Raw genomic sequence first — 15,295 nt, forward strand, 5'->3', positions numbered from 1 at the left:
CTCACCACCCTCATTTCCTCACATTTCAGGCTCAGAAAATTTCATAGTTAGCTGACTTTGACAAGGACTTTCATTTGGACTCGAATCGGTAAAAGCTGTAGGTTTCCAACTTTCGATGCATTTTGGTTAGATGTGGGCCCACGTGTCACTGTAAAAGAAATTTTATGCTTTGGTTATTTGTTTTATAGTATATATGAATATAATTAACTTTTACGCTATAAGAATTATGTACCGATAGTTTTATGAAAATTATTTTATAATAAAATAATTTATTTTATTGAATATTTTTATTATATTCAAATGGTCAAATTTTCACTTCAAATGAACGTTTTAGATACTTAATTTGTTTTTAATCATTAAATATATATTTTTTGCTTACCTACTACATTTTTAGCAAGTTGTGAGATTTTAAAAAAAATAAAATGACGAAAATGCCCTTATAAGCCAAAAAAAAAAATAATATGTTATGTTATGATTTCGAAATGATTTGTAATCCTTTGTATTTTGATTATTTGATAACTATTGCTCATCGGGGAAGTGCGAAAGCTGATACGAGAGCCTTACGAGGTTTCGATCGACATTCGGGGTGAAGAATGTTTGTCGAGGCTTCGCGGCGGTTGTCACGGGCTCGATAGGGAGTTTCAGGTCGTGACAGTTGCAATCAATTGGTTAGGCTAATATTGGATGACTGAACTGAAGGGCGCTGATTGTCTCCACGTGGATCTTTCTAATTGATTTCCTGTGAGAACTTAATCACCCTAATTGACATGTCGGAAATGAGTTTTTTTTTTCTTTGTTTTGAAAAGCATAGGAAATTTATTGATGAGTAATTGGGTGGTACATGTATGAAAGAGACAGAAAATCCGAGTCTAACAGTTATGCAAATCCGAGTCTAACAGTTATGCAAATGTGCATGCCAGACTCCCAAACCCCAAAGACACAAAAACACCAGAAACCCAGTGACAGCAGCAGACACCTTGGAACATCTACTGAAACAACCCAGGGCATGATGGCTTTGAGATTGGCCGAATCATTCTTCCCTCCCAAGAGGTTAATGTTGCTTCTAATTCGGAAGTAGCTTTTGGAGATTCTTTAGGATTTAGGGATCAATAATCAAATGACAATCTTCAAAACTTCTGAATTGGATTTTGGTTATACAATCCAAATCCCAAGAGGGGGACAAAAATTACAACAACCTGGATAATAAGAACAAAAATATTTATATTTATATTTTTAAACTCTTTATCATTTTGTTTTGGAATGATCATATATATTATAATTTATAAGGATAAAAAACTGTTAATTTCTGCCTGTATAAGTGAGTTATTTAAACTTTGTTTGTTTACAAATGATTTTAATTATATGATAAACCTTATAAATCAAATGATGTTTGTTTCCATAGGATGTCAGCAATATTTTATTCCAAATAGGAAAGGAAATGCATGCTTGAGAAATAAATATCAGCGGCTCATAATTTAAGTTGCTGGCTCCTTTCGAAGCAAAATTAAGCTCTCATTTTCCATCATTTTCAGTATATTCAATGAAGGGCCAAAGCCCAATGCACAGGATTCACCTTCTCTCTCTCTCTCTGTTGCAACTCACATCATAATATAGACCGTCCAATTATCACCTCAAAAACCCTTCAATTAAATCCAAAGTTGCATTAATTATTACTCACCCCTACTTCAACTTTGATGTTCACAAATCAATTTGGTAATTTCTAATTTGTCATTATCTTTTCGCTACCATATAAATTTAGACAATGAAAAAAGATGTATTTCCATCAACTGCTCATTTTCATGTATTAAATGTTAGAAATTATTTTATTTATTTTAGAAAAAAATATGATTTTGAGGACATAAATAAAATATTTTTCTTAAGGTATTTTTTAATTTTTAAGATACAACAAAATCCTTAATACACTTATTTAAATAGTGAAAATGATAGTGTAATGACATTATTTTTATAATAAATAAACATATGCGTCTTTTAGTGTAGACAGTTGTTTCTTTTCATAACATAACTATTTAAAATTTTTTATTTATTAGAGTCATGATTTTTCATTTATAAGCATTTTTCATAAATAACATTTATTATTTAATCTGAAAATTAAAATAATGAAAAATTAATTGCTTGTCAATATTTTAGTCCAAAGAGTTCAAATACCACCTTTAACAAACTATTTAACAATCCACCACTAGTTTGAAATGTTGATTTTTTCTATAAAATATATTTTTATTTTTGCCTTTCACACAAACGAATATTAAAAATACAGTTGTATCTCTCGATTTAAACCATCAATTAGCAAATGCATTTAAGAACGCTAATGAAGTAACTGGTATCCACAAATTGAACCTCAACTCCCATTATTAGAATTGAAAATACACTGCACATAATACTCGTTTATATTTCTATAAATGATCGTTCACTTTTAGCACCTTAATAGCCATGTGCTTATCTTGTTTATAATAAACATTTACATGAGAATCTCTCAAATTCTTCTTGTTGAAACGAAACCACTCTTTATGTTTATATAGGTGGAGTTTTCATTAATGTCCCCATTTCTCTAGACGTTTTCTTTCTATAATGTAATGTTCAAACTCCATTAAAAGTATAAACTCAACCTCTATACGCAATGGACCGCACTATCTTTAAACAAGATTTTGAGGAATGGGTTCTATTAGTACATCAACTTAGTAATTAAGGTTTCTAATTAAAAGTTGGGTTCCCGCTATTGGTGTTGTCTTAAACCCATTCCTTTCGTAGTATCACTTACTAAATCCCTTGGTAAACCTTTCATCAAAGGATCTGCCAAATTACTTGCAAATTCAACATATGTTATGCTAATTACCTCACTAGAAATTAATTCTCTAATATAATCATGTCTTACATTAATATGTCTAGATTTTCCATTATAAACATCACTATATGCTTTAAACATTGTAATAGCACTATCACAATATAAGGAAATGGCTAGCATTAGTTGTGGCCACAACTCTATATCTAATAACAAATTTCTCAACCATTCCGGTTTCTTTCCTGTTGCAGCTAAAGTTATAAACTCATACTCCCTTGTTGAATGTGAGATGCAAGTTTGTTTCGTAGATGCCCAACCAATAACGCCTCCTTCTAAAGTAAATATCCATCCTGAAGTGGACTTATTATCATTTGCACTAATAATCCAACTTGCATCAAAGTATCCTTCGAACACTCTTAGATAGTCTGAATAATGTAAGCCAAAATTTAATTCTTTTAAGATATCCAAGAACTCTCCCAATGACTTTTCAATGAATTTTACTAGGTCTACTTGTATATCTTGATAATATGTAGACTATAAATGCAATATCTGGCTTAGTGCAATGCATAGCATACATAATGCTTCCAATAGCACTAGCATATTCAAGTTGTGCAATTACTCTGTCATCATTCTTTTTCATTTTCATACTTGAGTTATATGGAGTATTAAATTCTTTTATATTGAGATGTTTAATTTTATTGATCAATTTCTCAATATAGTGACTTCAATTAATGACATAACCATTATTATGTTTTTTAACTTTAATACAAAAAATAGTATCAGCCTCATTCAAATCCTTCATTTTAAAAAAAAAGGTTAAATATTTCAGTTTCATTTATGCTAATCATGTTATTGCTAAGTATTAGCATGTAATTAACATAAAGACATATTATTACTCCATAATCTTTGGTAAATTTTGAGTAGACGCACTTGTCAGCCCTATTATATTCAAAACCATAAGACAATATGTATGAGTCAAATTTCTCAAGCCATTTTTTAGGAGCTTACTTTAGCCCATAAAGTGACTTAACCAATTTACAAACTTTTCTCTCATTTCCAAGAAGTATAAAATCTTTTGGTTGTTCGATATACACTTCCTCCTTTAAATCATCATTTCAAAAGAAAGTTAGCATCCATTTGATGTATATACAATTTATAAATCGAAGCTAGTGTTATAAGTGTTCTAATAGATTCTAGCCACTAAAGCATATGCATCTAAATAGTTTATGCCTTCCTTTGAAACCTTTGGCAACTAATCTTGCTTTAAAGGTTGCTATAGAACCATCAGTATTATATTTTCTTCTAAACACCCACTTACATCTTGTTGGTTTAGAACCTAAAGGCAAATCAACTAATATTCATGTATTATTAGACATTATTGAGTCCATTTTATCATTTACAACTTCTTTCCAAAAAGTTGCATCTCTTGAAGACATTGCTTCACTAAAAGTTTTGGGATTTTCATCAACACTTAGTAGAATTAGTGTTTTATTCAGTATATTGATTCTATCTTTTTCGATTAGAAAAACAAATGAATCTAGAGAAATATAATCAAAATCTAAATGTTTCTCTTTTCTCAATCTTTAACTTTTTCTTGACTCAATAGATTCATTCATTTCTTTTCTTTTCCACCAACTATTGGAGTCATTTCAACTTGCTTTTCATTTTCAAAATTAACAAAATTATAAATAAATTTATTTTTAAAGAAATCAACATGTATAGATTCAACTATAACATTAGAATTTAAATCAAGTAATTCGTATACTTTTGAATTTTATACATAACCAACAAAAATACTTTTGATGTCTCTAGGTCCTAATTTTGTCTTATGAGGATTCGTGACTTTATAATAAGTTATATACCCCCATACTTTAAAATAATTCAAATTTTGTTTTCTACCATTTTTCCATAATCCATATGGTATTATAAGTAATTTCTTCAAAGGAACTCTATTACTTAAATGCCATGCTATTAAGAGTGCCTATCCTTAAAGATTAAAAGGAACTTTTGCATTTAACAATATACTATTTTTTCTTTCGACCAATCCATTCTGTTGAGGTGTATAAGGAGCTGTTCTATGATGAATTATTCCATTCTCTTCACAAAATAGAAAAAATGAGTTTGGAAAATATTCTTCTCTTTTATCACTTCGAATAATTTTAATCTTGTTTTCTTTTTTATTTTCAACAACAATTTTAAATTTCTTGAATTTGTCAAATGCTTCATCTTTTATTTTTATTAAATAAACATGAGTGACGTTAGAATAATCATTAATGAATGTTATAAAATTCCTTTTCCCTCTTCTTTTTAGTAAACCATTTAGTTCACAAATATTAGAATGTACAAGTTCTAATAATTCTTATTTTCTTGCAACTTTTGTAAAAGTTTTCTTAGTCATTTTTGCCTCACAAATTTCACATTTTTCAAAACTATCTTTTTGACATGAAATATAATCATGCTTTAACATAAAATTTAAAAATTGAAAATTTAAATGACATAACTTAGCATACCATAAATCAAAAGAATACTCAACAGTATAAGCAAAAGAATTATTCATTTCATTGATACTGAGTTTGAACATTCCGTCACAAGAATACAATATTTTTCGATACTATAAACTTATCCAATTCTAGTATAATTTTAAAACCATTCTTACATAATAAATGTAGAGAAAAAAATTTTTTTTTCTAATTTCAGGAGTATGGAATACGTTAAGTAAAATTAATTTATGCCTTGAGGTAAATTTTACCTCAACCGTTTCTTTGCCAATCATTTTAACATGATTATAGTTCCCCATTAGAATTTCTTATGGCCATTTGAGTTCTCTATAGCTTTTGAACTACTTTCTATCATTGCAAACATGAATAGTAGCCACAGAAACTAGCCACCATTTTGAATGTTTTGTTATAATAGCCATATGTGCTTTGGTAACTATTCTAATAAACATTTCAATCACCATCACAACAACTTCTTTGACACCACGTTCAAAAAGGTTTACCTTGTTTGTAGAACCAAAAGCAACATTCTTGTTTTCAAGATTACTAGAATTTTTGAACTTGCACTCCTTGATAAAATGCCTCTTCTTTCCACAATGATAATGCATTTTATCACTCTTAAATTTCTTGGATTTTTTAAAGTCACTTTTTTGGACTTTATTGCTTTTCATTTTATTAGAACCCTTTTCTTTTTCACTGATGAGGTTTATATTTGATCCAAGAATGAGTGCATCTCTAGCATGATTTTTTGCCTCGATACATAAACAAGCATGAAACTCTTCGATAGTAAAACTTTATGGAGAATGCAAAATTTTCTTCCTATACCTATGTCAAGAAGGTGGAAGTTTGGATAGAATTGTTCTCACTTGAACTTAGTAAGGGATTTTGATTTCTAGTTCACTTAATTTAGAGGCGAGAATTTGTAACTCATGTACTTAATTCATAATTGGTTTGATATCCGTCATGGTAAACTCAAAGTATTTCAATGCAAGAAATTTATCCGTACCTTTTTTCTCCTTTTTGTACGTTTTGTCAAGTGTAGTCTAGATTTCCTTTGCTAAAGTCTTGTGTATGAAGAGATCATACAATCGATTAGTGAGAAAACTGAGAATGTATCCACAAATATAAACTTATCAAGTTTCCATTTCTCCATATTAACATCGATAGTGGTTGCAACGGTAGTAATGGTTGTAGTAGTTGTGGATGTAGCAGTAATTGTGGTTGCTGTGGTTGTAGTAGCAATTGTTGTTGTAGCAATATTTCCATAACGTGTTATTTGTGTTCCTTTTGCTGACGTGATCTTTTTTGGAATTGATGGTTAATCTGTCTCAAGAATATAATAAATCCTCAATGTGGTTAATAGGAATACCAACTTGTCCCTCCATCTAGTGAAATTTATTCCATTGAATTTGTCTTGTTTGATCACTTCCTAATTTTGGAAGTAAACCTTCATACTTGAATCTGGCCCATTCTCTATTATGAAATAATTTCGAAAAAAGTTTAAAAGCTACCTTAAGAATGTTAGAAATTTTTTATTATTTTAAGAAGAATAATAATATGACTTTGAGAGCGTGAATAAAATACTTTCCTTAAGCTATTTTTTAAACTCCAAAATACAACAAAATCATTAACACACTATTATAAAAGCGAAAATGGCAGTGTAATAGTGTTGTTTATATCATAAATGAACATATACATCTTCTATGTAGACAATTATTGTAAAACCCGACCTTATAAAATACTATCATGACATACATGTGAAGATAGCATGATTGCATGCTAGGGGAGTCTCGAAAAATTTACAAAAAAAAGTCGGTATTGTACCTAGAAGTAAAACAAAGTTTATTTAATCCTCGAACTAGATCAAATAGGAATTTTAAGGTGAGTTTAAGAGTTTCACAGTTGATGGATGACTTAAAATGGTAATTTGGAGTTGGAGGATCAATTTGGAGTCAAATAGGAATTTTCACTAACTATGGGCAAAATGGTCATTTACCACATGGGGACAAAATGAGAAATTTTAAAAAAGATTTTTTTTGGTCCCATTTAACTTATTGGAGTATGATTTGAGTATCGGAGTATAATTTGAGGGTTTGGCAGTGAAAAAGTTTAATTTCGGTGATTTTTGGAGTGTAGGGGCAAAATCGTAATATTGCCACCCACGGACAAAATTTGAGATTTTGAGAGAATTTAGATCAAATTTGACAAATTGGAGAATGGTATGAGTATAAGGGATGAAAAATATGTCTATGGGCAATTTTTCAGTTTTTGGGGCAAAAATGTAATTTTTGACTTTTACGGGGGCAAAAGTGTAAATTTCAAAAATTACTCCACCGAGACTTTGGATAAGTCTGAGAATTTTATCTAAGCTATGGATATGTGGGACAAGTGTATGGTGAAAATTTGGAAACAAATGGATGAAATTTTAAAAATGGGCCAATGGGAAAGTGACACGTGGCATTTTTTTAATGAAATAATATTATTTTAATGAAAAGTCAGCCCATTTAAACCCAAATTTTGAGTGCTGGCCGGCCATAAGGAAGAACAAGAGAGGAAATAGAGAGGAAAGGAAGAAAAAAAGAAAAACCAAAGAGAAACAAGAAAATTCAAAGGGAAATTCGCGGTTTTCGACCGTTTACGCGTCTAACGGTAAGATTTTTCGATTTTAGCTTGATTTCTACCTTTCCTATGCCTTTATTTCCATTTAGCATGCTTGAGGAGAGAGATCAAAAAGTGATATCAAGGGCTGGACGAAATTCTAGGGGAGAGAAATTGAAATTTTTAGGTTTTGATTTTTAGTTAAATTGATAGTTTTAGTTAGTTAAATGTGTTTAGAAATTAAATTGGGCAAGAAATCATTAAATTTTCACAATACCCACTCTTGGCTGGATGCTCAATGCTGTACAATGATGATGAATTGATTTTATTCTAAGGAAAATGAAGAGAAAATGATGAAAAACGATTAAACGTGATAGAAAAACAAAGTAGAAAATTAACCGAGTTAATGTCCCATTTTTGGCCGAATTTTCCAAGGAAGGGAGTGAGCTGATTTTGTTGTTTTTAGAAGGTTATTGGCTGATATTTAATGGTTAGAAATGTTGGAGAGAGAATGGGATGATTTAGAGCTAAAATGGAGCGCGTTAGCAATTTATCGGGCAAAGTGCCAAAAATAGGTTAATACCGCGTTTAAGCCGTTTTAGGCTATTGCATTTCATACCATGCATTAGTATAGGATTTAAGTTAATTATATAGTGATTTAGCATCAATGTGATGAATTGTGTAAATTTTTGTAATGTGTCTAGGAGGAGAGCCTTCCGGAAAAGGCAAAGAAGTCGTACCCGACGAGTAGTGATCGGGGCGCTTAGAAAGCTTTTAGTTTGTACAAACGGTGAGTAAACTTATTATTATTGTAAATTATCTAGAGTTTATTTTTAAATGCCCTTTATGTATTTTATGAAATGAAAACGAGATTAAAACGGGATTTTTGATGTTTTAGGAATAAATGTGACAAATAAAAATATATTGTATTGATTATGAAATTGAGTAATTGGAGGCTACAAATTGACTTGAAAAATATATATTTTCCTAGGAATGGCTTATGAGAAATGAGTATATGTGGCTATATTTTGTGAATGCATTGGGAAATTTATGTAAGTTGTTTTACTATGCAGGCTGGATAAATAAATAAAAGCCACGTTATACTGTCGAAATTTTATTAAAATTGGTGGGTTAGTCACTGCAGTGACGGGTTTCCGTGGACTGCCTATTAGAGGGGCACGGTAAACCCAGTTATATAGTTACTCCGGTTGTAGAGGCGAGGAGGGTAACTCCTGGGGTAGTATTAGAGCTCACTTCACGTCGAACCCCCACGTGAATGTGTAACTCGGCCAACGCCAAGGAACGGCTGGTTTTAAAAATAAAAATGTGTTTCACGTGTGAATATTTTAACACCCTTGGCGGACTCGGTTAGATGCCTCGGCCAAGGTATCCCCGAGGATTAGTTTTGGCTTGAGCCTTGTTTTAATAAAAGACATAAGCCTTAACAACTGTTTTGGTAAATTACAAATATTTTATGGTTTAAGAAATAAATTGAAAACATTATGAAATGGGTTGAAATTTGTTGTTTAAACTTGCCTCCATTTTACTCGCCTTTAGATATTTATGATAATGTCTGTTTACTCATTGGGATTGCAAAATCTCACCCAACTCCTTTCCACCCATTTCAGGTTCAGTATAGACTGTAGATAGCTGATCTCATCGAGGACTACCATTGGATCTGCATTTTCCAAACCGTAGGTTCACAGTCCTCTTTACTTTTGTTTATTCGGGGGCCCTCTTGTTATTGTAAATTAAATTAAATATTTTGGCTTACTGTATTTCAGTATGTATAAATTTATTTAGCTTTTACGCTATAAAAATTATTCACGTATAACTCTATAAATATTGTTTTATAAGAAAATAGAATATTTTCCTTAATATTTCTTTTATTTTCTTATTATATTCAAATAACCATAATTTCGTTTTAAATGAAGATTTTAGACTTTTAAACTCATTTTGAATATGAATTATGTGTTTTGTACTTGTATATTATGTTTTAGCCAGTTTCGAAATTTTTGAGAAAAATGACCAAAATACCATTGTGAGACGAAAAATAATATTTTATTTGTTTAAAGTTGGAAACAGCTTAAAATCTTTTAGAATACGATATTTGACAATGGTTGCTTACAAAGGAACAGAGAAACTGATAGTAAAGCCTTGCGGGGTTTCGGGTTGACATTCTGGGCAATAAGTGTCTACCGAGACACCGCGGCGGTTGTCACGGGCTCGAGGAGAGTACCGGATCGTGACAATTATTTTCCTCCATTATATAACTATTTAAAAAATTATGTTTAATACAATCATGACTTTTCATTTATAAACACTCTTCATAAATAATATTTATTCTTTAATTTAAAAATTAAAATAATAAAAAATTAATCACTTATTAATATTTTAGTCCTAGAGTCCAAATACAACTATTAACAAACTATCTACCATTAAAATTTGTGAGATTCGAATTAAGCATGATCAACATTAAGTATTGCAAAGATTTTGAAACAAAAAACCCCAAAAGAGAAGGAAAAGAAAAACCCTGTGTATGTGTGTGTGTGTTTTTGTTGTGGGTTTTGTTTGTGAAAACGGTGTGAGAAGTCCTAATTTAACAAGTTTTCGATGAAGTCAAGTTGCTTGTCAGGTAAAAACGACATTATTGTGAAAGAAAACTAAATAAAATGATGTGATACTCATTTAGTGGGGTTTAGTCTATCAACCACAAAGTTTTATCAGTACGGGTTTAGTCTATCTACCACAAAGCTTTATCGTAGCCAATAGGCGGCCAAGAGTATTTATAAGCCATAACGATATGCTATGCCATTTGGGACTATATTAATTCCTTTGTGTTGAATCTTCATCAGGGAGCAGGAAATTAGGACTAGAAAATTCTGTTTATTGTTAACACTGTCCATAAAAAAAAAAAAAAAAAACCCTCATATTTTGTAGCCAAGTCTGATTTAGTCATTGCTGGTCTGGCTATTTTGAAATTATTGGAGTGAAAAAATAAGAGAGGTTCCATTTTTTTCTTCTTTGCTCGGTGTGATATTCATTAATATAAAGTCAAAAGAAAAAGTAAGCAAAGTCCAGTTTACAAAAGACACTGGTCCTGCAAGAAATGGATGGTTACGCATCCCTATTAAACAATTTACAACAGCCACCCGTAAGCAAGTACACCATAAAACAAATAGAACCAGCTGGCTTCCCCTAATAAATTACCTGGTGACAAATACAATTCCACCCAAGTAACACCTCAGTATCCAACCGCAACCCAAACTCTCAATTCATCTCCCCATGTCTCACACAAAGATTTAGCATCAAAGAATCATAATCCCAGCATAAAGGGACAGCGAGACAGCTTCAAAACAACAAACATTCAGCAACATAAACCCAGCATCAACACAATACTTGTTCATACATTTCTCATTACATTACATTCATGGAATTTGGGGGTTCAAATCACCCTTGTATAAAAACATATGATTTATGGACGCTTGCATTTATGAACTAAGCTCTATTTGAGGTTGTTTTAACGGATTTGGGAAATAATATATATTAACAGTACTATTAATAATTACAAGAATTTATATTGATAGATAAAGAGGAGCAGAAATGTCTCCATAGATGAATACAGTCCCAGAATCACCTTAAGTGCAAACAAATACAGGCTTGGAGGACAGGCAAATGGATTATGAAACTAAACCAGCAACAGCAAATGATAATGCATAAGAAAGCCATGAAGAGCCATTCTTTGAACTATGACGGAACAGGGGAATGACAGCACTAAACTCTCACTTGAACTTAAACAATCAAGATGGAATCGAGATTGGCTGAAAATTCTAAATTTGAGTCATAATCTTTTCTCTTGCATAAGAGAAGCAATAAAACTTTTTTATTTAGCAATTAAATAAGTCGGAGGAGTGCTATTTAAACTCAAACTTTGTTTTCAAAGATAATTAGGTGTGGTTTATAATTCGATACTCGCCTTATTTACAGTTATCAACAGCTTCCTTTTTTGGCATTTGTTACTTTCGATTACGAACAAATTGGCCTTGTTACGCTACCTAATACGTATCTTCAAGATGCAGATGTTAATTGCTTGAGAAGGACTACAAGTAGCCAAGCAATCCTATTAATTTTCAAGAAATTAATTTAACTAGATGCTATTGTGAATAATATAAACAAAGTAAAGGAATTGCTACTGCCATCGCTTGGATCCCTTTACTGCTAATTCAACGAATCTAACTTTCTTTTCGTTTTTCTTTATGGGATAGTAATGGATCTGACTCTTTCAAAGGCAAAAAAAAAAAAAAAAAAAAAAGAAAAAAAGGAGAGAGAAACAAGAAATGCTGTCACTATAAGCTATTGGAAGTTGGAACTCGGAAAATGTATTCTTACTTTTCCTTTCTTCCTCTCTTCTCTCTTTAATAAATGAATAGGGCATGCAGTTTGCACGGATGTGGTTATTTTCTTTCTTGATTCCAAATTAAGTTATTAAATCAATTCGCCATTTGTTCTGAGATATTAAATCTGAATCCAACACTAAAGGGTGAGTTGCCCCTAGACTTTGACAACTTTTTATCCCATATATCCTTGGTCAATACTATATTGAGTAATAATCTTTTCAGATAATTTTCTCATTTATTTATACATTATATATATATATATATATATATATATATGATATTATATACACACAAAAATTTTCTAATTACATAATAAAAAAATAATTTCTCTTATCACATAAATCTCATATCGTCCATTCTAAAAATTGAATTGAAGATATTCATTTTGAGTTCAAGTAATAAAATTAAGGCCAGATATTGATCACTTATTAAAAATGGGTAACATGCAAATTAATTTCACCATTACTATTGATGCATGCAAATTAAGAAGGCTACTTAAGGCCTTGGCATCCTTTCCATTGATGCACACATCACAAAGTTATTGGAAGAGGTGTTTTAATTTCCATGAAACCAACTGCTTTGTACGGAAATGGCCAAAAATTAACTTATCCTCGAAAACCTAGACACCCAGTAATTCATGATACGTAGCCATTTAAAAGGGGTAAGAGAGTAAATTGGGCGCAGGGGCTCCTTTTCGGTGCCACCTCCAAGTATACCCCACAATGAATGCCACACGGTTTTGAGAGGCAAAGAGAGAAAGAGTCTATGCATAGCTGACTTTTGGCAAGCAATGAGTAAATGCTCTTTGCTGTCCGTTTTGACTCTTTGGAAGCAAATGCTTTTACCTCATCACGCAGGTCAGCGTAAACACCTCCCCGGGTCTCTTCTTTATATATATGTATAAATAGACAAGGCAACCCTTGCCCTGGAGGCTTGTCTCAGCATTTCTATTAGGATAGAAAGAGATTTCAAACTCTAGGTTTTAGCTCTAGCTATATCGCAAGATAATAACCAAGACTTTTTTGTTTGAGAAAATTAAATCTTCGATTTCCATCTCTAGAGTGTGAGAGAAAGAGAGAAGAAAGAGGACATGGGTAGACCTCCTTGCTGTGATAAAATTGGTGTGAAGAAGGGACCATGGACTCCTGAAGAAGATATCATCCTGGTTTCTTATATTCAAGAACATGGACCGGGAAATTGGAGATCAGTTCCTACTAATACAGGTAACAATTCTCTCCAGGTTGAGCTGACAAGTTTTCCTTGAGTTTTAAGTTTAATCCCCTTTTCCTGGTTTTTAAAATCTGTGTTATTATTATTTTTTTTTTTTCTGCTTGGGTTGGTTGTGATCATTAAAGGGGTGCAATAAATATTCTGGCATCTTTTTTTTTTTTGTACATTAATTCATCTTGGTTCCTTCCATTACTCTCTTTTAGAGGTGTGTGAGGTTAACTTTCTATGCTTTCTCTAAGGGTTTGTTTTTATTCACAAGTTTTTTCCTTCTTTATGTTGATTTTTCAGGTTTGCTTAGATGCAGCAAGAGTTGCAGGCTTAGATGGACAAACTATCTCCGGCCGGGTATTAAGCGTGGTAACTTCACTGAACAAGAAGAGAAGATGATAATCCATCTCCAAGCTCTTTTAGGCAATAGGTAAGATGATAATCAATGTCTCTCCTCTAAGATGATGATAAGAAGTTCATACACAAATTTCTTTCAATTAGGGTATATTATCTATTTGGATTTTCGAACCCTAAACTAAGTAATAACGGAAAATTTCGTTCTGTGGGTGCAGATGGGCTGCCATAGCTTCTTACCTTCCTCAGAGAACAGATAATGACATAAAAAATTATTGGAACACCCATCTGAAAAAGAAGCTGAAAAAGCTCCAAACAGGCGTTGATGGCCAAAATCAAGATGGGTTCTCTTCTTCACAATCAGTCTCCAAGGGGCAGTGGGAGAGAAGGCTTCAGACAGATATCCGGATGGCTAAACAAGCCCTTTCTGAGGCTTTGTCCCTTGATAAAACAAACTCTTCAACTGACTCAAAGGACTTCAACCTCTCTCACCCTTACTTGAAACCATCTCAATCTCAAGCGTCTACTTATGCATCCAGTGCCGAAAACATATCCCGGTTGCTCGAAAACTGGATGAAAAATCCACCCAAACCAGCTGCTCATCAAACAAATTCAGCTGAAACAATGACTCAGAATTCCTTCAACAACACAACCACAGCAGGCTCTAGCTCCAGTGAAGGAGCATTTAGCGCAACTACGCCTGAGGGTTTTGACTCTTTTTTTAGCTTCAACTCGTCCAACTCAAATGCTTCTCATGAATCCGTGTCGGTGGATCAGAACGCCAATTTGACACCCGAAAACAGCGTCTTTCAAGGTGAGAGCAAGCCCAATCTGGAGACTCATCAAGTCCCTCTCACATTGATAGAGAAATGGCTCTTGGATGATGGTTCGGCTCAGGCTCATGAAGACCTAATTAACATGTCTTTAGAAGATAGTGCTGGGTTGTTTTGAAGGACATTAAGTTTAGGGGTTCTTTGTTTGTTATTGGTGGTTTTTATGCCTTTGATCTGGTAGGTCCTAGTCTAAGCAGATAGATAACACCCTCTCTTGGGAGGAGCAGGAACTGTAAATTACAAGTAAATGCATATTATTATGATATATATGTACTGGATCATTATTAATAAATTAGACATCTCTTCTCCTATTATCTGTTCTATAAATTGGAATTTTATTGCTCTTGTTCTTGCACCTTATGATGCATATCTCACATGTATATATCCGAAAAAGAAAGGGTTGGAGTTAGGGTTTAACTTTGAATGATTATTATCTATAGGAAAATGTTCAACAGTCCCAAGAAATTACAATCGGAAGAGAAATAAAAATTCTAGAGGTGAAGTTAACCCTTATTTATATATGCTATTTGTGGATCAAAATTAAAATTGGAAATAGAAAACATATATATGTAGCCCCAGACTTTGTAGCGTAAAAATGAATGC

At 32.2% G+C, this 15,295-nt stretch overlaps 1 protein-coding gene across 1 annotated transcript; it reads left to right on the forward strand.

Annotated features, from left to right (window-relative positions):
• Nucleotides 13,196–15,006, forward strand: LOC18604680 (myb-related protein 306). Its single transcript, XM_007037277.2, has 3 exons — nt 13,196–13,510; nt 13,806–13,935; nt 14,078–15,006. Exons 1-3 carry the CDS (start codon nt 13,378–13,380, stop codon nt 14,808–14,810), a joined length of 996 nt encoding a protein of 331 aa, XP_007037339.1. The 5' UTR covers nt 13,196–13,377; the 3' UTR covers nt 14,811–15,006.

This window comes from Theobroma cacao, chromosome 3 (genome assembly GCF_000208745.1).
Source record: "Theobroma cacao cultivar B97-61/B2 chromosome 3, Criollo_cocoa_genome_V2, whole genome shotgun sequence".
NCBI classification, from domain to species: domain Eukaryota; kingdom Viridiplantae; phylum Streptophyta; class Magnoliopsida; order Malvales; family Malvaceae; genus Theobroma; species Theobroma cacao.

Excerpts from the sequence above, each read along its gene's own strand:
- LOC18604680 (XM_007037277.2), top strand. The coding sequence starts at position 13,378 with ATGGGTAGACCTCCTTGCTGTGATAAAATTGGTGTGAAGAAGGGACCA. Across the intron at positions 13,511-13,805 it reads ATCAGTTCCTACTAATACAG|GTTTGCTTAGATGCAGCAAG; the intron begins GTAACAATTCTC and ends TTGATTTTTCAG. Across the intron at positions 13,936-14,077 it reads CAAGCTCTTTTAGGCAATAG|ATGGGCTGCCATAGCTTCTT; the intron begins GTAAGATGATAA and ends CTGTGGGTGCAG.